The sequence below is a fragment of the Thalia democratica genome, chromosome 5 (assembly GCF_965202585.1).
Source record: "Thalia democratica chromosome 5, ktThaDemo2.hap1.1, whole genome shotgun sequence".
Classification (NCBI taxonomy): Eukaryota; Metazoa; Chordata; class Thaliacea; order Salpida; family Salpidae; genus Thalia; species Thalia democratica.
In genome coordinates this window covers 63,277,878-63,302,107 of record NC_139169.1, presented here as the reverse complement: position 1 = coordinate 63,302,107, position 24,230 = coordinate 63,277,878, and the positions used below count along the sequence as shown (strand labels likewise).

At 25.9% G+C, this 24,230-nt stretch overlaps 1 protein-coding gene across 1 annotated transcript; it reads right to left on the bottom strand.

Annotated features, from left to right (window-relative positions):
* Positions 1-4,040: 4,040 nt before the first annotated feature.
* On the bottom strand, positions 4,041-4,964 carry LOC145836728 (E3 ubiquitin-protein ligase DTX3-like). Its single transcript, XM_082944507.1, has one exon. It carries the CDS (start codon positions 4,962-4,964, stop codon positions 4,041-4,043), a length of 924 nt encoding a protein of 307 aa, XP_082800633.1.
* Positions 4,965-24,230: the final 19,266 nt, after the last annotated feature.

Here is a 24,230-nt window from a genome sequence, read left to right as displayed (position 1 = left end):
ATTGCAAACTGTACAAATTTCGGAGTTTTTGTAAAAAAATTTCAAAATCGAACATTTATCGTAGTCAATAGAAACAATATTAAATTATGAAAATTTTTGTAACATAAAGTTTTATGGTTTTAATAGCTTTTGCATAGTTTTTTGACAAATGAACTCTATAAGAGCTAAATGTAGCAATTAAGATATATTTAATTCGTTAAAGTTTTACAACACTAAAAGTGCTAAAGAGTACATATATGTCAAAATTACCTCTCAGCAGTGCAAAACTAACTATAAATAAAGCTAAGAAAGCAGGACTTTTAAGCTGATGAATTGAAACAAAAGCAAGTTTTTTTCCCACATAAGTAAACGTTTCTGCAGATTTGCAGAAACTTACCTAGCTATGTGCTTGTGCCACACTTTTACTTTAGCACAAAGTTCTAATTAAAAAAAATCTCTTTGCTGTCATTTATATACTTGTAAAAACTGTTACACTATGTAATCTCTGCTAATTAATATTTTAATTTAAGTAACAGTTTTTAACTTTGTTGAAAATATAATTGTTTTTTTAGGTATATATTTAAATTTATATAGGATTTTTGTTTAGGCAGAACTTCAAAGCTTCAGAAGAAAATCCGTTTAATAACTTATTTTTGGTAATGCTTTATTTACACTATGGACTTGAAGTATGGATACTTGTTTTACTTTTTACTTTTTAAATTTTCTAATACTTTTTATACCTGATAAGGCTAAATAAATTGCAGAAAAATTATTAAAAATTGGTATATATAAACGACACGGGTGGGTGTCACTTTTGCACGAGCGTCACTTTTGCAAGAGGGGACACTTTTGCACGAGCGTCACTTTTGCACGAGGAGACACTTTTGCACGGCGACTCTTTTGCACGAGCGTCACTTTAGCACGAGCTGACACTTTTGCACGGAGGGACACTTTTGCACGGCGACTGTTTTGCACGAGCGTCACTTTTGCATGGAGGGTCACTTTTGCACAAAGGGACACTTTTGCACGGCGACTCTTTTACACGGAGGGTCACTTTTGCACGAGGTGACACTTTTGCACGGCGTCACTTTTGCACGGCTACATTTTTTTACGGTAGCATTGTTGCATAACGATACTTTTGCACAGCGTCACATTTTTACGATGAAATTTTGCACAGCGACATTTTGGCACGATGACTTTTTCGCACGGAACATCAATTTTGCATTTTAGTAAAATGTTTTTTAGCTAGTACTAAAGTTTTAATATAAAAAGAAACTGAAAACTAAAATTTTATAACACATTTATATTAAAGTCAAAAAATAAATATTGAAAATATTAAACAGTAAAAGTTAATGTTAGAAACAAACTAATGAAATATAAATAAAATAATATATAAATGAATCATAACACGGACAAAAGATTAAATTTATTTAGAAACTAGGATAAAATAAAGTTTAAGTGTAAGTAAATTATTTTAGTTTATTTTGAATTTTAATATATTAATTAACAACTATGTCTTTTTATATATTTTACTATACGGTTACAAGTTTATTGTCCATATGATTGATATAGGCATCAAAACCTAGACCACTTAAACTAAAAGACACATAAAGAAAAAAATAAAATTAACACAAGTAGTTCATTTATTAAAACAAAGATAAAAACATAATTTCATTTAAAATCCATAAGTTAACATATTAATCAAAATTTTAACCACAAACTTGTACTTATTTACGCTTTAATGTAGAACGATCAACGTCAAATATTTGAATGTATTAACTAACAACAAAAGTAAAAACCTAACGCTCCAAGAACATTAACAATAGACTGGCAAGATGAATAATCATTAAATTTATTGAAAAAGGACTTATATTAATAGAGTAAAGGTGCTGCTAATTAAATTGAACTATAAATTAAGCTAAATATTAAAATTAAATTAGCGGTTGACAAAAGTTACTTATTAATTTTACTAACACAAACATAATTCTGATTAAATATTTTTAACTCTAATCGAAATTATTTAAAAATTTTGCAAGAAACTAAATCATTTGTGAGTTTGTTCCATACTTCAACTGACCGATAAAAAAAAGAGTTCTGCCAAGCCTCGTTATTGAAATGTTGCAGTGGTTAAAGACTTATATGGTATATTTTCTTTGAACATAAGTTCAAACTTCCAAATCTTACTACCTCATTGGCTTATCATGATCATGCAACATTGTAGAAATGAAATTATCCTAGTTTAAATCATGAAAAATGCGCTATGTTATTGCTGTCTTTATTCTCACACCAAATAAAAAAAAACTAAAAAATAAATATAAAGTAAAATCTGAAATACCTTTACACTTCATAAATTAACTAACTTTAGTTTTAATTTAACAGTTGTTTAAAATTAAAATAAATTTAAAATGTTCGTTTAATAACAATATAATGCTAATCGAAAGGTTAATCAGATTTTCTTGATGTTTATATTTAGGTTTATTTTTTAATTTAGCGCGATAATAAAAGGAGCAATAAAAGAGCGCATTTTTAATGATTTGAACTTGGATTATTTAATTTCTATTAAGTTTATGTTTCTGTTAAAAATTAACGAGATTCAGACTATTTTTATTTAGAGTATTCAAATTTTTTTTATTTAGAATTAGAAACTTTAGTTTATTTTGGTTAATCATCTAGTTTATTTTAATTAAGATAATAAATATGAAATAATGAATTGGATTACGTAATTATATTGTTCTCCATAAAACATCAAATAAAAACTTTTTTTCTAGAACTTTGTTTAAGCACTGACGAGGTCTTTGACCGAATTTAAGTTTGTAAAATAATTTTTTGCAAGAATAAATTCATAAAAACTTTACATTAAAATTTCATTAAAAAACTACCACATTTTATTTATATAAAACAACTTGCGTTTAAAAGCGAATATTATTTAAGTTGATAAAAAAAAAAAATTATTTAAATTTTGATTAGAAAAAATAAAAATTAGAAGCGTGCAAAAGTGAAGTTCCGTTCAAAATTGACTGATTATTTAAAATTTTCGCAGATCATAAGTATATCCGTGAAAATATAACGCCGTACAAAAGTGACGCTATGCAAAATTGTCGCCATACAAATGTAAGGTTGTTCAAAAGTGTTGACGTGTAAAAATGTCGCCATGCAAAAAATAACCCTGCGTGCAAAAGTGACGCACGTGCAAAAATGTCGTCGTGCAAAAGTGTCCTCTCGTGCAAAAGTGACGCCGTGCAAAAGTGTCCCCTCGTGATAAAGTGTCGCTCGTGCAAAAGAGTCGCCGTGCAAAAGTGTCCCCTCGTGTAAAAGTGACCCTTCGTGCAAAAGTGACGCTAGTGCAAAAGTGTCCCTTCGTGCAAAAGTGTCTTCGTACAAAAGTGACGCTCGTGCAAAAGTGACCCGTTCCCAAACGACACACACATCTAAGTACCTTATCTAATGTTTTGAGCTTGACAACACTATTTAAGTACTGACAATAAAACAAAAAAAAAGTTTTTAATCCAATTGAAAAGCTTAAAATTTTAGTTTTTTTTTAAATATGACACATTTATAGTAAAATAGTCCTCTAAAAAATAACCACTTTAGGGTTTTTTTCTTTAAACTATGTTTATGTTAAAACTTTATTAAAACTATATACGATAAATAAAATTATTAAAAATGTCGTTATTAACACAAAACTAACTAGAGAAAACTGTTTCTATATATAAATAGTTTGTGTTTTTTTTTTAATTTATTTTAAAAGAATTTTAACTTTTTCAGATGTTTCAATTATGCCCATGAGGAAAAAAATTTAATTTATTGACAAAAATCGTATTAATATTGTTAAGTGAAAAATAAAGGTGTCAAACTCAAAAGGCTATAACAATCTAAAAACTGTAAAGACCACAGCATGTACATCTTTAAGAAATAACTTCTGTAAAATAAAAAAAAATACTGTTAGTAAAATGGTTTTTAAAACTTTTAACCTATTACCTATAGCCTGTAAAAACTATGTCTAATAAAAAGATAATCAGATTACCCAATATTAATTTTACTAATTAAAAATCCTTTTAAATTTAATAAATTCCCATTGCTTTCATATCTTCAACAACTCGAGTCAAGTATGTAGAATCTGGATACCCATACTGTCTATATGGATAAGGATTTGTTTTGTGATGAATGTCATTCCAGGTTATTCTATTATCTTCATTGTAATGTAAACTTCTTCCTACAGTGAATGTCCTCTTCATCTTCCAGGCTTTTTTGAACAACTCGAGGACACGGTTGCCTTCCGGATTGTCTGGTAAGTAAGCGTTCCACGCCATACCACTATACCAAACACCAGGGTTCTGGTGTCTACTGTCTTGGTAACCTCCGTTCATTTCATAAAGAATCTTAATCACTTCACAATCTTCATAACCGGCAAGTCCTTCATTGGTATCTAAAAACTTACCAATAAATTTCCAGGACATTCTTCCGGGAGGACAGTTTCCTTCCATTTTCGGACCACAGACCCTACATATTGGACAACGCTGAGAAACTTCACAAGCTTTTTGAATGCAATGAGTGTGAAACATGTGAACGCATCGAGTCATTCTACTCACTTCTTTTCCATTATTGTATTTTTCCATGCAAATATCGCAATCATCTTCAGAAGTTATTTGATCATTTGGAACTGGGACAAAAAATTTATCTGAATTTTTAGCCTTATTTGTCTCATAATTAAACAAAGCTTGCTCCCCAGGTGCAAGAGAAGTGTAGTTTTCGTTAACATCAGTCAATTCATCATTACAAACTTTTTCTGTTTCACCAAAGAGTAATGAATTAAGGAAAACAATACCAACGTTCGGAATAAATAAATCATTTTTCTTTAAAACTTTTAAAGATTTAATGCGAGTCTTTAGTGTTTTTACCTTTTTAGCTTTAGAAATTAAAATTTTATTATTTAATGTTAAATTGGTCCTATTAGACTTTCTTTTTTCTAATTCTTTTTTGTACATTGCTGCTTTACAACAAAAACGTTCTGTAAAATATGTGATCAAAAAATTTATAAATCGATAATATAAAGTTAATTAAAAATGTTTAGTATTGAATCAAATAGAGTCAAATTTTGATTTGTTTAGTCGCAACAATTTAGGAAACAAAAAAAATTATTTATAGAAAAAATACTCCAATAAACAGGACATAAATAAATTGAAAATATGTCTATAGGTATACTTCAAAATTTTGTTTGAATATATATAATCTTGTAAGCTCCTGATTTCATACTTGCTAGAAAAATATTTATAAAAAAGGCAAACTTTTTTAACACTCTAAAAAATCGTTAGAAATCTTTATTTGATTTATATACTGACAAAGGCTTTTTATATTAAACATTACTAACATGTAAATCTGTAAAGTCTTAAGACATACATTACTAAACACCAAGCACGTAGTTTGGTGATTTACTGACTCTTTTCCAGTTGATTTACAATCTACAACTACTCGCGCTTTTGTTTCAATGATTTAGCTTTTATCGATCATGCTTTCTCAGCTGTTGGTATTTTTATACTTATTTTTCGCTCCTGATAAATAATTTTGAAGTATAAACACTCTTTAGCACTTTCAGTGTCTAAAAAGTCTGATGACTCATATACAGTTAATATAATAACTTTTAAGTCATTTCAGATTCCCGTTTTTAAAAAGCAATGCTTTGAAAAAAATCCTTGTAAAGATAAATATTATTTAAATGTACAGCAGGTAAATTAAAAACTATGATCTTTGACAACTCGAGCAGGAACAAATTAAGAAAGGACAACTCAAGCAGGGACAACTAAAGCAGGAGCAACTAGAAGAAGGGCATCTCGAGAAGGGGGTACAACGACCAAGGGCAACTTGAGCAGGGAAACTGGAGCAGGGCAACTAGAGAAGAGACAAGTGAGCAGGAACAACTCGAGCAGATACTAATCAAACAAGAATTAATCGAGCAGGAGCAATTTAAGAAAGGGCAACTCGAGCCGGAGAAACTTTAGCTAGAGCAACTCAAGTAGGAGCAATTCAAGCAAGGGAACCTCTAGCAGGACTACTACAGTTTTAATTAAAAAAAAACTAGTTTTACATTTATTATTTTTTATAATTACAATGGTTAAAAAAAAATTGTATTACATTGAAAAATTATGTAGTTGTAATGTTAAAAGGTCTTAAAATTTTTTACAATAAGATTTTGAAATTTTAGATTTTTTTACTCCGACAGCTACTATCAAAAATACCACTCGTAGCAACTTAAACTTTTTTGTGTACAGTTATTTCTCATACATCGAAATTCCATTTACTTTTGAAGTTTAGAATAACTAAGTAATTAATATAAAGTACAATAACACTAGAGGTAGTTAAAATTGCCCTGTTCTCCTGTCACGTCATCATGTGCCGTCCCTGTTGATTTTTGTATTTTACAGTTTCGTAACTTTTTCGAGCTAACTACGTCCCTGCTAATTAAACCCTGTATATAACTTATAATTAAAACTTTAATATCATAGAGTCAGTGTTTTCTTTTTTTGTCTTGGTGAACATTTTATAGACAAACAAGACAAACATTCACATATATAATTGTACTTCTGTAAATACTTAAGAAAGTAAATAGACTTTGTGCTTTTAAAAGATTTAATTTTTGTTTCAGCAGCTGACAAATATATAAACTTGATGACAAACAATAATATATATGATGAATAACTGGTTCTGCAATAGGCAAAAAAACAAACACAAGGAAACTCAGTGTTTTTTATCATATTTGAGGATATTAATGTTTTTGTAATGTTAAAACTATCTAGGGATATAAAATGATTTGAAAATCCTCTTATTTTATATAAAGATATAAGGTTAATAAGAAAAAAAGTTTAGTAAATTAGCTAGAAATTAGAAATGATAGTTCAGAATTCACTAAAATTTTTAATATATTAGAGATTTTGATTATATATTAAAGTTATCCATAGTGGGCCAAATGGCCTCCTATGAGCCTTTACAGAAATTTAGGGGCCCATAAGCAACAAAGGGTCCAAGGGGGGAATGAGCAGTAAAAGAGCCACAAGGGTCCCGTGAGATCATAATTTGAAACTTGCGCTAGATATTCTACAGATGATGATGTAGTGCAAAAAAAAAAGTTCTTATGCGTTTTAAATGGTAGTTTTGAATCTTGTATTAGATGTAATGGAAATACTTTAGAAAACTTAATCTGCCATAAACTGTAAAATGGGGAGCCACAAGGCCATAATTTCGAACTTAAATTAAATTGCTTAGAGTAGATGATGAAGAGAAAAAAAAAAGTTGTAAACATTTTTCTGGTAACTTACTTTTTGAGAAATTATTTATTTCTTAAATAAGGGCCTTTTGAAAAAAAGTTTGAGAAACCCTGTTGTAAAATGATCATTTAAAAAAACTTAGTAGTTAAAATTTGAACAACTATCAAAGATAAAGTAAAAATTTAAGAGTTCGAGAATATAATTGGAAGTATGGGAAAACTATTACGAAGGTTAAATGACAATTCAAATTCGGACAACTCTAATTCCGACAATTCATATTCTTAAAAAAATATTTAAAATACTCTATCTTAAAAAGTGTTATAAATTTGAAAACAATAAAATTACACAACTAGCTCTTTTTGATACCTATAAGCAACTTTTTCTTTTTTACAAAATCTTAAACACTTTTTAAGATATTGTGAAATTACTAAAAATAAATGTGTTTTTTTAATTTATTTAAGTCTTATATCAAAAGCTATTTGTTTTTTTGCAAAAAGATAAAAACGGCTTTTAGATAGCAATAGGACCTACATATTTATTATTTATAGTTGACAAACATAAATTACTTTTTTAGTTGTGAACCTTTCAATTTTTTTCATAAGAATTTGAGCTGTCGGAATTTAAGTTGTATAAATTTGAACAGTCGAGAACCCATGGGAAAACTATTAGGAAAGGAGAAAGCTACATAGGAAAAGCTCACCTTAACATAGAGTAGGCGTTTTTATATGATTGTTTATAAGGAATGATGCTTTATTATATGAATTGTTTCAAATATGGTTTAACTATCAAAAAAAAGTTCATAAAATAATAATGTAATTTAGTATGAAAAAATAAATTTAGTTGTATTTCAACTTTGTTGTATTGAATGCAACCAAAAAATGCAAGACTTAGAGATTAAAAACTGGCCTAAGCTAATACAGGCTAGCTTTAGACAGTCTGGTTTAAAATTAATTAAAAAATATGTTTTTTCGATTAAAAAAATATATGTATATATATAAATCAAGCTTAAGTAACTGAATGTACAAAAAAAAAATATTTAATTAAATGTAACCACAAGATTTTAAAGCATAAAGACTTAACTTATTACTTTGTACAAATAAGTTTTGGTTTATTTGTTAGCTAATAAATACTTTAAGAAGTCACAGCATCATTTTCTTTAAACAGTTTAGGCTTTGATACACAGCTAAAAGTAAGAATAAAGAGTATTTTGTCAAACAAAAAGCTTTATTTAACTTATAAGATCATGTTTAAAGTGCATTTTCAAACTTTAGACCAAACTTACTAAATTTGTTTTTTAGAAAATCCCATTTACAATAATGTCTTTCTTTTTTTATAAGCAAGATACCTTAGACCTTTAAAAAAAGATTTATAAAGCTTTTAAATTTTTCTAATTATAATCTATCTTAATATTAAAATTTTTTGACCTGAACTTAACAATAAAAAAAGTTTCAGGGAACTTTTTTTTAATAACATTGAGAGTTTTTTGTTAAATTAATAATTTATTTCAAAATAGACACAATACTCAAGTTTTATAACAATATATATTTTGTGCTTAACTATTCAGTTGTTTTATGAGGTTTAAAAATTAAATTTTTTATGTAGCTTATATAGTCAAAAGGTCATTAATCTTAAGTTAAAATAAAAGAGCACAAGGTAGTTAACAATACATAAGTACTTTTAATTACAGTGTAACTTAACAATAAATAAAACATACATAACAACTTAAAAAACTCTTTATTTAAACAAAAAACCAATTTAGTCAAAATATTTATGTTTTTACAACTTATATTTTCTTATTAAAATACATTAAGCCTCAAGTTAAATTGTATAAAAAATGTTAAAAGAACTTTTAATAATTTTAAATCTTTTCAAGTTATATTTTCTTGCACAATCACAGTTATTGACTAGATGTTTTTCAATAGCAGATATTTTTGAAACTTTTACAGGTATTTTAATTTTATTTTCCATATAACTCATCTTACAAAATTCATCATTACTTTTTTGGAATATAAAAAGTTGAGGCTAAATGTTTTTAATAAAAAAAAAATAATTTCTGTAAAAATTGAGATTTAGGTTATATATTATTTTGTTTATATAAATAGTTTATAAGTTAATAAAAATTTTTTTTAGATGCATTGTAATTAGAAGTACTTCTGTATTGTATTTACCCTTTGTTCATTTACCATAATATATACATTGATTACCTTTTGACAATATCAGATAGATTTGAAATCTTTTTTATTTCTTAGTAAACAACTAAAGATTTAAGCATGAAATATATATTGTTATAAAATTTTAGCATTGTGTTTTTCTCAAATACACTAAAACACTAAATAAACTGACTTTAAAATTAGCTAGTTGAGACTAAACAGCATGGTTACATGGGTAATCAAGATTTAAAAAATGTTTGAATAGCCGACTCTTAAAGTATATTATGATTTAAAATAAAAAATATCCTTTAAGGTCCTAAGCAAAAGCAAAATGAGGGTTAAAATATATTTTAAATCGTCGTTATTAAAATGTTAGTTAATTTATTAAGTGTAGTTAGATATAAAAGTAAATTAAAAAAATTATTTATATCTCAAAAAAAAAATATATATTTTATGTCTGATTTATTAAATAAAGATGGTAAAAAAAATTTTGCTTATTTTTTTACTTTGTAGAAAACTGTTTGATAAATTTGAATGAATAAATTTAGAATTTTAAGCGTTTTACTTGTAGGAGTTGGAATAGTCTTTGCAGAGTTGCTACTCTTTGCATCTACAGAACCTTAGACTGTGCTGTATCAACCTGAGTTTTTTAAAGATAAGAAATAAACTATTTTTTTTTTCAAAATCAATAAACTTACCAAATTATTTAAACCAGAATATCTTAAACTCATCCAGGGACTAGAAAAAAACTGGATTTAGATTTAAAGAAAAATCAAACTTTTCTGGGTTAAAAAGTGTTATATGTGAGTTATTTGTTTAATTTTAAACCACAGCAAGTGGGCCTGATATTAAGAAAATTTTCAAACTTGTCTAAATTTTTTATACTATACTGAGCATCCTGAGTGTGTGTTAACCTTTGAATATGGAATAATATTAAAATTTATGTTTTTTTTCAGTATTTCTACAGCTTAAGTAAAAAAAAAACTGTCTTGATGGACTTTAAACTGTCATAAGTCATCCTGCGTGTTTTCAAACTGTACAAAAATATTTTTTTCAAATTTTTTTCAGTTAAATAAAATCAAGTTCTTCAACAAAATTAGTTACAAAATCACAAAATATTATTACAGTATTTACTAATCTTATTCAAAATTCAAAAAATATTTTTTGCCAAGATTTTTAAGAAAACTTAGAATAAACAAAATTATCCTTAGCCGTCTTTAGTTATTCTAAAATAATTAAGTTATTTAATGATTTTTTAATGATGTTTTTAATTTAAACAAAAATCTTAACTAAATAATTTATAACTTGAAAATTTATTAAACTACTAAAGTTGAAAATATTGTATAAATTTGTCCTATAGTCTTAAAAAAACTATTAACCTAGTTCAATGAAATAACTTATTCTAGTTAAATGATATTTATAATATGTATTTTAAGGTAAACTAAGCTCAACAAATAAAGGTTTTGATACTATAGTAAGTTATTATAGCTGCTATTAAGTGGGAATAAAACATTGCATCAGGCGTTTTTAATTTGTTCTGCTCTTAACTTTTTTTAATTTTAAATCTTTTTAACTTGCATCAGTCATAAAAGGCTTATGTTTACTGACTCTACATGACATTCCAAACAATAAAAACGCAAGTATGAAAATTTGTTTCATTAAAGTAATATTTCAACTAATAACTTATCAATTACTTATTATATACTTGTAACAGACTTTTTTCATTCAATAAAAAAGTTAAAAAATTCTAAATCTGCTATCAATATAATATATAAAATACTAAAAGCTGAAAAAAAACTTTCGTTTTTTTCCTTGGTTTTTATATAAAATTCAAGGTCTTTCCAGATTTCTTCCATACAAATTTTCTAAGATTGTAGATTTTTCAATTTGGTACTTCAACCAGGTATTTGGTAACCTTGAACTTAAAAAACTAGTTTTTGACTGAGGGAATAACTATATAAAAACTAATTAATTTTAAAACTATATTATTTATAAAAAGTTGTAATTTTTAGATATAAAAGCAACATCTCAACTTAATTCGAAAATGCGTTAAAAAAAACTTCGTAAATTTATTTTTATAAATTTACTCTTATCTTTTTCAAACCATAGTTATACTGATTTTAAATTTCACATATTTAAAACCGTTCACTTTGTGAAACCAATATAATTTCTCAACCTCATAGTGAACAACTTCATCAAGTTATACTTAAGCAGGTGTAATACGGAAGCAGATTTCTTTCTCTAACAGTGATTTTCAATTAAGATACTGAACACTGAATTTTACAGTTTCAACTTTCAAATTTTGACCTTACAAAAATGCCTTAATTGTAATTACTGTTAGTCTTAAATAAGTGTAGATGTAGGGTGTACAGAACATTTTTGGTCATAATGTAATTGATTTATATGAATCTAGATGTGTTTTAGCTTCATCTAAAAAAAGAAATACAAAAAGAAAAGTGCCGCTCAAAATAGCTAATTTTAACCCCAAAAATCACATATTTTTCGGTTTTTTGACTTAAACAGTAATAAAATTACTTATAAATATCCTAGACTTATAATTATATCTTAAATGAAAGCTTATAATTAAAGGCATACATTTTAAAACAGTTCAACTGCTTTTGAAGTATTATGATATCATTAGTAAACAAAATATGCAAACTTTGTCAGTAAAATTGTACTTTGTTTCTAATATATAATGCAAATTATTGTTATTTATTACATTTAGATTTTTTTATTTATTCAATTGTATAATGTGTGAAGTCAGCTAGCAAGTAAGATATTACTGATGTAATGTAATTTCAATTGCATTCTAATCAAATGCTGCAATCAACATCGTTAAACTTAAGAGAATATTTAGAGCTTGCTGCAGTTGTGACAAATAAGGCTTAAAATCGCGATTAAACACTTCATCAAAAACATAACAAAATACATTTTTATTTGTGCAGTTACTGTTTAGTGTAGCTGATAGAAGGAACTCATGAACTTATCTTGAACTTATTTGTATTTGCTAGTTTTATGTTTTTTTTAAATAAAGAGTTAATATTTTAAATTGCAGATATTGCTTTAAATTATTTGACTCACAATTAAATGTTTAAGAGTTAATCCTTTTATAGTTTATTGCTCACTAAACAATTTTATTTAATTTTTAGTTAATTTTAGCAAGGTATAAACCCTTATCTTTATAACATACGAAAGCTGACACTTTGCTAATCGCTATTATATATACATAAAAGAAATAAATTTGACTAGGTATTTAGTTGATAACTGTTCAAAAATATAGGTTTAACCGTTTGCTAACAAAAGATCCTAGTGAAATAACTCCACTGGAATATAAATAATACATTTGAACTAAATCTGCTTCCTACTTGTATATAACTTTGATTTAATCATTACAAGCATTTAATATAAAATAAACATGTTACTCCGAGTTTCTGTGAATTTTATTGTCTTCACCGTTGTTAAGTTTTATTAAATTTTATTGATTCACTAACTAATGGTTGATGTTTTATTTTTGTTCAAAATAGATTACAAACATAAAAACTAAATTAACAAACTTTGCAATACAAATTAAATAGTTGAAATAACCTCATTTATATTGTGACGTATTATTAGATGTGATGAATGTAATTTGTTCATTCATGACAACAGTAAATTTTAATTTTTCTTTCCATTAACGTGAGTGGTTTGTTTGTATTATGATTTGCTGTTTTGTTGTGTATTTTAGTTAATTTTACTTATTTTAAACTTAATAATTACAAATATTATTTAGTTTTATAGCAGTCGGATTTAATATTAAGTAATTTACCTCTTATTAACTATTATCTGTAGAATATATTTTATTTTAATGAAAACATGTATACAACTTCTTTATTCTATGGTTCTATTCGTTCATTACAGTAGTCATTTTTTACAGAACCCAGTTGAAAAATTGTTGATTCGTTAACACACAGATTCATATGTTGGTACAATAAAGTAAGATTACTGTACAATTTGTTTTTATTTAGTTGATATTAATTATTATTAAATTAATAGTTAAAGAATAAAAATATTTTTATCAATTATTTTATATATGAGTTATAGTAGTAAAGGTTTTAATATAATTCTGGTACATTGCCTACCAACAACTTATGACGTTGGTATTAACATCTTTAGCATTTGTTGTAAACCAAAATTACAAAAAGTGAAATTTAAGTTCATGGGTATTCAGAAACCCATGTTTTACAGTGGACCAAAGTATTCAGTAAAGTATATTTAGATACAATAAAAAAGTAAAGAAAAAACTTGTTAATAGTAGTAACTAATTACTTTAACAAAGTGTATACGGAGCAATTCCAAAAGAAATCAAAACACAAAAGCATCCTTTTTGTCAAAAAGAGTTTGAGGCAGCTCAGCAAAGAAAATAAACAAATCCACTATATCTAAAGATAGAAATAAGAACGTAACTTTGACATGCCAAAAACACGGACTCTCCTACTAGAGATGAAGCATGTTTTTACACTGATCAATTGAGTTCTCGTTGTGGTCTTATAAGCAAAGATGTTGATTTGAATTACGCAGATGACAAGCAAACTGAGTTGGAGTTAGCAGAAGTAACTCTGAAGCAATATGATATGTATGAAAAATCATAGATTTTAAAAGTTGAATGTTGATGATTCAGTTTCCAGTTCAAATGATGGTAGAAGTATTATTATATAACACCAATCGTTCTAGATTACTATGTTTAACTAAAAGCTTCTCAGATTTTGGTGTCCAACGTTGTCTTTCTAATTGTCCTTCACTTTGAACAGTTAGAAACTGTACTGATACTATAAAAAACTCATTGTGTAAAATTTCAGTGTGATGTTATTTATCTCTAGAAGCATCTAGGTTTGCGTTTAAAACCACTTGTGGTTCATTTTATGGTCATGATTAATTTTTATCTGTCCATGAAGCTACCCAAAATTAATCTAACTTAGTTTTAAGAACTTTTTTCTCCACCAAATGATCTTTTCCTCTATCCATAAAACCTTCAAGACGTAATAGACATTGTTCTTTAACGTTGTCTGAAGCTGCTAAAATCTTGCGCACACTACTGAACAACGGAGGATCTATGAGTTTTTTTCTTCCAAGTACACGCACCTTGTCAGATCACAGGCAGTATAAGGCTGTACAACATGAAAATCAAGCAGCAATGTCTTTATATAAAAAACCAGAAACATAAAGTCAACTTTGCATTTTGATGCAACATCAAGGTCCAAAATTGATGGAGACAGGCCTGCACTTATTTTAGATTTTTCTGATAACCGACATTATTCTTTGAGGCCATTTTTTTTTCCTTTAAAGACCACAAAAACATTGTCAGGCTTGTTGTTGAAACAAATAAGAGGTTGGCTTGAATTATTAACATTTCTTCATAAGAATCAGTAAAACCTGTTAATCTATGGCAAAATACAACATACATCATGACAAATTCGGTTATCAAAAATTAAAAAGTTGGGGAAAAGTTACTTAAGTTTTCTAAATCAAAAGCAGTTAATATGTCTTTAAATCTATGTCAATAAATGTAAACTTTCATTTAAGCTATAAACTATAATTCAATTGAATTAAAATAAACAATTTCCATAATAATAGAAAACTTTTTTTTATCTAGGTGTTGCTTTTTTAATAAGAACGTTGTATTACTTTTTAATTTTAAAGTCTCAGGTATAACGGTTTTTTAAAGTTTTAATATTTGTTTTAGTAGTTGTAAATTTAGTATTAAGTTAAGTTGAAACTTTATTTTAAACTGCTACATAAATCGTTTAGAAAATTTTTGTGTCGCTTTTTGAACCAAAATAAAAAAATGTTTTTGTATAGGTATATTAAAATTTTATGTGATTTTTGTTTTTTTATGTAGAAAAAATAATTTCATATCATTGTCCATTACAAAAAAAAAACATAAATTCATTTTACAAAATTAGTTAAGTGTATTGGTTTTGATATATGTATCTACATTGAAACAAAAGCTTTAAGCATAGTTGTGTCAAATTATTTACGTAAGTTATGATGATAAAATACAATACTTCAGAAAAAACAACCAAATTTCGTTTACTATAATACAAAAACTACAAATTGCATTTGAAAACAAAAGTTAAACTTCAATAAAACTCTTTTAGTCTTTATCAATCAAAAAGTATAGAGAAAAAAGAAAACATCTTATTGCAGAAAGAAGAATTGTTAAATTCAGTAACTTCTTAACAAAACAGATATAATTATATACCTAAATAATCCATTAAGACAACAAAGTATGATAATTTATTAACTAAAAAAGCAACTAATAACCTATTAATCAACTTAAAAGTTCTAGATTGTTTGTTTTATTTTTTTCCTTAAGTTTATTTCTTAACTTTTAAACTCATTCTAACATCTAAAGTAAAAATTAATTTATTTATTTTAAATGTAGGTCAAATTTTAAGAGGCTTATATAACTATTCAAACTACGTATGATACTTTTGAAAGTGTGAGTTTTTAAAACTAAGTTTAGTATTTGAAATAATTAATAGAAACTAATTATAATTGGAAATAATTCCATAAAAACTTTTATTTATTTGTGTTTTGTGTTATAAATTGAAGAGAATACTAAAAAAAGCTGTTTTTTATACTAGCGCTAGTTTTAGCCAGAGTCTCAGCAGCTTATCAAATTATTTTTAAGACTAAAAGGAGAAAAAATTAGAAATACATCAAAGCTTACTATCATTAGTTTATTTATATTTCAATAAGTCATTTTATATAGTTTTATTTCTATTTCAATTGATATTATTGTTCATTTTGTAAAAATTCTTTTTTTTCTAGCAAACCAAACGAAACTTTAGAATCATAAATAACGTTTAGTTCAAATTCGTTGTTAGTTTCATTAAGAACTAAAAGAAAAAACAAGTTAAGTTTCAAACGTGATTAATTTAAGTTAGAGCATTACAAACTACAAAGGTTATATTACTATTAATATATTAGATTTTAGCCAATTGACTATTTTTAATAAACTAAGGAAATTTTTTATTATGTGCTTTTTAATAAATATATGTTTTATGTTCAGAGTAAATTTTTTAAATTTTTTATTAGTTTGAATTAAGCTAAAATAAACTTCATTATTAATCACAATTTAAATAAAAATAAAGATTTTAAACAAATTTAAGATAGTAGTTGTAATAAAAATGTACTTACAACTTATTTTTTATTGAAATTTTACATACAGTTTAAATCCACAAACTAATAATATGTGAACCAGTGTCTTTAAGGAATGTTTTAATATACTCTTTGTCAATCATAGCTATTTATTCTTTTATTTTCAATGCTATTCAAACTATAATAAATATTTTTAGCACTACCATTTGAATTTTCTTAAATAAAGCTAAAAATGCTAAACAGCAAATTAAAGTTTAAAGATAAAAAAAATTAAATAAAACTTATTTATTGGGTAAATATTAACAAAGTAAATCAATTTTAACTTTAATATATTTTTATGCTGTTAAATATTATATACCAACATACAATTGTTATTACTTTATACTTAAATAGAATGCTTTAATAGTTTTGTATAATTTAGATAAATATTAGCCCGCACTAAATACGAGCTGTTTTTAGTTGAATCTCGTATTTTCTTCTAAGTCTTTTATCGTGCAGAACATTATGAATAGCTGTTCTAAAACTTCTACTTTTCCATTCTTAATTTGTCAGACTAAGCGTTTACTTGAAATTTTAAGCGTTCGAAACTGTAGCTATTACATCTGCTAGGTTCACGCTATATCAAACTCTAGCTTTATCTTAATTAAACGGTCAGCCGTAATATGTAGTGTTTAAAGTTTCAAAAAAAAAAACTGGTACAAAACTGATTCGTCTCCAGTTGATTTACAACTAAACTTTCAAAATGACGTTAATTTAATACAAACATTCAATACAACCTGTAAAGCATTTTTTAAAAGTTAACATTTAAAATCTGAAACTATAAAATTTTAAATTCAGTATCAAAATTGAAAATCGCCGTCAGAAGAAGGAATCTGCTTCCATATTACATCTGCTTAAGTATAACTTGATGGAGTTTTTCATAATGAAGTTGAGAAATTATATTGGTTTCACAAAGTGAATGGTTTTAGTTATGTGAAATTTATAAACGGTATAGCTATGTTTTTAAAAAGATATTAATAAAAAATAAAAAAAACTTTGCAATTTAGAAAAAAGTATTTTATAAAAAAGTAGCCTGTTGTTTTTATCTAAAAAACAAAAGTTTTTATAGGTAGATTAGTGTCATAATTAATAAGTTTTTATATTGTTTTCCTTTCAGTCAAAAATTTCCTTTCAGCCTTTCAGTCTTTTTACTTTCAGTTTTTTGCATACAAGGATGCCAAAAAACCTGGTTGGTAATTTAGGAAACAAAATTGAGGATTAACCTATAAATTTATATATTTTGTAATAAGAATCTGTAAAAACCTTGAAATTTGTACAAAAGCCACGGAAAAAACTCGAACTTTTATTTATCTGGTCCTGGACAAGACGTTAAAAGGTATCCAAGTTGTGTGCGACTCGATAACCATTAGTTTTTTTCATGCACTAGGTCTTAGGACAGAACATTTCGAGTGCTTTTATTTGTCGTTCAATAAACAATGTATCTTTCAGTTTTTAATTATTTTGATATAATATTGATAGTAGATGTTGGTATTTTCTTATTTAAATGAAAAACTTCTGTTACAAGTGTTTATTCAGTAATTGATAAACTATTATTTAAACTATTATTTTAATGAAGCAAATGTTTATAGTTTTGCTTTTATTGTTAAGATGTCATGTGTAGTCAGCAAACATAAGCGTTTTTTGACTGATGCAAATTAAATAGAACTAAGAAACTCTTACTTATCTAAATGATAAATATTAGGCATAGTTAAAATAATTACTGATACCTAAACTTAAAAAATGTATAGTTTAAAATTTATCATACAGTTTAATAAACCAATAAAAAATGTTATATCAAAAAATAAAGCTTAATATTTTTGAACCTCTTGAAGGGCCTAAACTTATTTTATTCACAAGGCTAAATTGGTCTAGTCCTTTGACTAGAACTGCCATTGTTTGTTGATTATTACTACAAAAACAACGTTCGCATTATATTTTTAGTTAAAATAAAGTTTACCAAGTAAACAGTTTTATAGTTCTTATATCTATTTACCCTAATATCCAAACTATTTTCAAAGAATTACATTTACCACACCGGTATTTTGGCACCAGGGACGTAGCTGACTCAAAAAAGTTACGAATCTGCATAACATCGAAACATCTCATATGACGCGTAAAAATATTCTAGCGTGTACAGAGCAATTTATACAAACTTAAAGTTCTAATGTTATTAAATTTAATTAAAAATATTTTTGCTGTCATTGTTTTTTTTGTAAAAACTGTTACATTATGTAATCTCTGCTAAATTATATTTTAAGTAACGATTTTTAACATTGTTGAAAATTTAAGTGTTTTTAAGGTATATATTTAAATTTATATCGGATTTTTGTTTAGACAGAACTTCAAAGCTTCAGAAGAAAATCCGTTTAATAACTTATTTTTGGTAATGCTTTATTTACACTATGGACTTGAATTATGTATACTTGTTTTACTTAGAAAACCTTACATATTTGTAAATTTTTTTAATACTTTTTATATCTGATAAGGCTAAATAAATTGCAGAAAAATTATTAGAAATTGGTATATATAAACGACACACATATTTAAGTACCTTATCTAATGTTTTGAGCTTGACAACCATATTTAAGTACTGACAATAAAACAAAAATAAGTTTTTAATCCAATTGAAAAGCTTAAAATCTTATTTTTTTTAAATATGACACATTTAAAGTAAAATAGTCCTTTAAAAAATAACCACTTTAGGGTTTTTTGTTAAAAAAAAAACTATGTTTATGTTAAAATTTTATTAAAACTATATACGATAATAATAATTATTAAAAATGTTGCTATTAACACAAAACTAACTAGAGAAAATTGTTTCTATATATAAATAGTTTGTGTTATTTTTAAGAAAATTAATTTATAAGAATTTCAACTTCTTTAGATACTTCAGTTATGTCCATAATAAAAAAAAACTTTAATTTATTGACAAAAATCGTATTAATATTGCTAATAAAAAAAAATAAAGGTGTCAAAAGGCTATAACACTTTAAAAACTGTAAAGACCACAACATGTACATCTTTAAGAAATTACTTCTGAAAAATAAAAAAAATACTGTTAGTAAAATGGTTTTTAAAACTTTTAACCTATTACCTATAGCCTGTAAAAACTATGTCTAATAAAAAGATAATCAGATTACCCAATATTAATTTTACTAATTAAAAATCCTTTTAAATTTAATAAATTCCCATTGCTTTCATATCTTCAACAACTCGAGTCAAGTATGTAGAATCTGGATATCCATACTGCGCATTTGGAGAAGGATCTGTTTTGTGATGAATGTCATTCCAGGTTATTCTATTATCTTCATTATAATGTAAACTTCTTCCTACAGTAAACGTCCTCTTCATCTTCCAGGCTTTTTTGAACAACTCAAGGACACGATTTCCTTGCGGATTGTCTGGTAAGTAAGCGTCCCATACCATACCACTATACCAAACACCAGGGTTCTGGTGTCTACTGTCTTGGTAACCTCCGTTCATTTCATAAAGAATCTCAATCACCTTACAATCTTCATAACCGGCAAGCCTTTTATTCGTTTCTAAAGATTTGTCAACAACTTTCCATGACATTCTTCCAGGAGGACAACTTCCTTCCATTTTTGGACCACAAACCCTACAGATTGGACAACGCTGCGAAATTTCACAAGCTTTTTGAATGCAATGAGTATGAAACATGTGAACGCATCGAGTCATTCTACTCACTTCTTTTCCATTATTGTATTTTTCCATGCAAATATCGCAATCATCTTCAGAAGTTATTTGATCATTTGGAACTGGGACAAAAAACTCATTTAAATTTTCATTTTCACTAGTCTCATAATTGAACAAGAATTCTTCTCCTTGTTCAAGACAGCTATAGGTTTCATTGATGTCAGTCCACTCATCATTACAAATTTCATTTGGTGGAAAATTGATAAACGGATTAAAATTAACAATGACTGGTCCAAATGTAAGCAATTTTTTTATACACAAGCCTAGTTTAGACTTAACCACAGTTTTCTTTCTTTTTTTGTTTTTAAACTTTTTTTTAAATAGAGTTTTTTTCATTAAACTGTTTTTTCCAGTGGAATTCCTTTTTTTCTTATTTCCCAGTGGAAACACAATCTCCCTCTGAAAAAACGATCTAACAGGGTTTACAGTCTAATGCAGATCGCACTAGGAAGAGTGATGGCAGTTGATCGCATTCTTATATACGTGCGTGGTCGTCCCCATAAACAGCAACCATCGGGACTCGGGCTCGGGACGCAGGGCCGGCAGTCGCAGAAGCAAACCCCTGGGCCACACAGGCACCCGCCTGTCTACTCTAATTACTGTATATAAACCATTCATATTTAAGAATGAATGTAAAAAAGTTTCATTATAAAAGAAAACTATAAATAAAAAGTGTAAGAATTATGTAAAAATTGTGTTGAAAAAAATGAGTTTCTGATCAGAAAAAGACATTGAAAGGACAAAAAAGTGGGCGCTGTACAGCCTGCCTGTCCTGCGTACCAAGTTCACGTCCTAGTGGAATTACAATCTCTCTCTGAAAAATCGACCTAACAAGGTTTAAAATCTAATGCACATTGCGCTAACAAGAGTGCTAGCAGCTTTTCACATTATTATATACTTGCGTGCAAATTTAATATTAATAAATATTAATAGATTTTAATGAAAATATTATATCCAGCGCCCACTTTTTTGTCCTTCAATGTCACTTTATGATCAGTAACATCTTTTTTATCGCAATTTTTATAGAAATCTTATACTTTTCATTTATAATTTTCTATTGAAATGAATCTTTTTTACATTAATTCTTGAATAAAGATGGTTATTATACATTAATTAGAGTAGCCTGCCTGTTTGATTTCGGCTGCCTGTCCTGCGTACCAAGTTCACGTCCCAGTGGAATTACAATCTCCCTCTGAAAAAATACTCATTTTAGATCAACTTGAAAATTGAATACTTTCTTTCAGTTTTTATAAAGTTTGATTTTTTTGTTAAAAAACTAAACTAAATATATTTTTTAATACAGTTTACTAAGTAAATTATTCTATGTAACAAAACTTTTAGGAAACTTTTTTAGTTTTTTAAAATAAAATTAACCTAATTGTTTACATTTAAAACAACTAAAGCTATTATTCAGTGTTTTTATGTTTAGACAACGACCTAAATGCAAAATTTAAGCTGCTATCTTTTTTAATAGTTTTTAAAGTTTAACTACGATTCTACAAACATTTCTTAATTTTGTAAAACGACATTTAAAACTAACTTAAAAAAAATCAGTTGCTTGATCAACCTTTTTTTGATAATTATTGAGCTTAATTCAATTGTTATTGTCCATATACTTATACCATATAGTAAAACAGAAAGACACTTAACAAAATAAATTAAAATTACACAAAAACTTTACCATAAAAAGCTAATTTTTTAGCCATAAACTTATACTTATTTACACTTTGATGTTGAAAAATCAACAACATGAAATATTTAAATGCATTGAATAAAAACAAAAATAAAATCTTGAAACTTCTAACACATTATCGATAAACTAGTCAGATAAATAATTAATTAACATACTGAAAAGGGACTCATCATTAATCATTAACAGAGGTATGAAGCTGCTTAAAAATGAATTTTTTGATTTAGCTAATTATTAGAACTGAATGAACGAATGATAAAATTTACATATTAATTTACTTAAAGATCAATTTTCTTAAAGTTTTAATTTAAAAAGTTTAATTTAAAAGTTTTAATTTTAAACCTTTAATTTAATACTTTCAATTTTTTGATATAAATAACAGTATACGATTGTTTTCTATGGACAAAAGCGTTAAATACAATAAAATAAAATGCTTTATACGTTACATTTTTGTTAAAAGTATTTATAAAGTTTACAAACTACGTAAAGCTAGTACTGGGTTGACAAATTGAAAAAAAACGTTGGCAAAATATTCTTTTTGATTAAGAAATAATGAATGCTATGCATACTTGATTAAACTAAATGTTAGGAAATGAATATGTGTTATAAAAATTTAAAATATATTCACATCGTTTGTAATGATCTTATTTCAACAAACGCGGATTTTAATAACATTGTTTGAACTATCTAAGATAAAGGGTGTCTAGTTACAGCAATGAATCAGAAAAAAAAACTTAAGGATAAATATTAAAACAACATTTAAGTTATTATTTGTAGGTCAAGTAATGGTTGATATATAACTTGAATATCTAGCATGTAATCAATATTTTAATAAAGACTAAAACAATATATTTAACAATTTTATATATTAAGCTGCGTTCTTTATCTTATCAAGCATACTAAATTAAAAATTTAACTTGGAAGTTTTGAAATTTAATCGATTTGTATCGAAAATTATGAACTAACTTAATTAATTGACATATCTAGTTTAAGTATGCCAAAAAACATGCAAAAAACTTTTAGAAATAAAATAATGACAAAAAGGTACAAAGAGTTATGTATTAAAAATTTAAACTCATACAAAAAATTAGAGAAGTTAAAAAGAATTTTAGAATCAAAGCTTTTACACTGAGTGTAAAATCTTTTAACTATATTTTTTCAAACCATATACTGAAACAAGGATAATTATTTTATTATAAATTTCAAAAAAAAATTGAATAAAACAGTTGATTATTTTTTAAATTATCTAAAAGCTTAAAGGATTTACTGTTCAAAAGTTCGTTTTCAAAATCAGCAAAAAACAGCTTTCTTATAAGAACAAATTAGTAAACTGGTTTGCTTTAGTTCCATTAAACAAATACTTTAAACGTGAGTTTTCTTATTGATTGCAGCTTCTGGTCCTGGTAAAACAATAACATATTAAATAGATTTCACTAAATTTAAAAGAAAAACATAGTAGTGTTTATTCATTTAAAGATATATCTTAAAAAGTTATTTTCAAAAATACTCTATTAAAATTTTGTAATAGTTTAAATTTTAGAAGTAAAATAAAACCTTATTATCATTAGTTTATAAATACCAAGTGTTGAAAAATAAATTTAAATTAATTAATACCTAATACATTTTTTGTTTTCTTCGTGATAATGTAGATAGGTTTTAAAAAAGTTATGTGACTAAAATTTATATTGAAAATAATTTTTTTATTCATTATTTCTAAAGTAAATATGTTTTTATAATTTTTGTTGAAAGTATAGAAGGTATATTTATTTCAAAGAGTTGTACAATAAAGAAATAATTATTAATATTTTATTAATTTTGTCTAACTACCTTCGACTTTTATTACTTTGGTGTAATTGTGCAGTACAAGTGGCCTATCTTCTTTAGTTCTAGTATTAAAATCAATAACCATAAATCTAATATTGGAATTGTTGTCAGACCTACTTGCATTTTCTATAGTCCATGACATAGTGTATCCGAAAACATCGGTTCTAATTTCTTTATACCTTGAAATTTATAAATGTATAACTTAACTTAAACATACTTCGACTTACGTCATAAAATCATTAATTTTGTTTTTTAAAACGATTATATAGCTTTGTTCAATTAAAATTATTTTGTTTAAATAAAGTGATATAGTTAAACAGCTCTAAATTTAAATTAAATTTTTTTTCAGTTTAATAAACTTTAATTGTATTCTAAAACATATTTCAACTAAACTAAATTTAAAGTCTAACATTTTTTAAATTTTTAGCAAAATTA

Excerpts from the sequence above, each read along its gene's own strand:
- LOC145836728 (XM_082944507.1), bottom strand. The coding sequence starts at position 4,964 with ATGTACAAAAAAGAATTAGAAAAAAGAAAGTCTAATAGGACCAATTTA.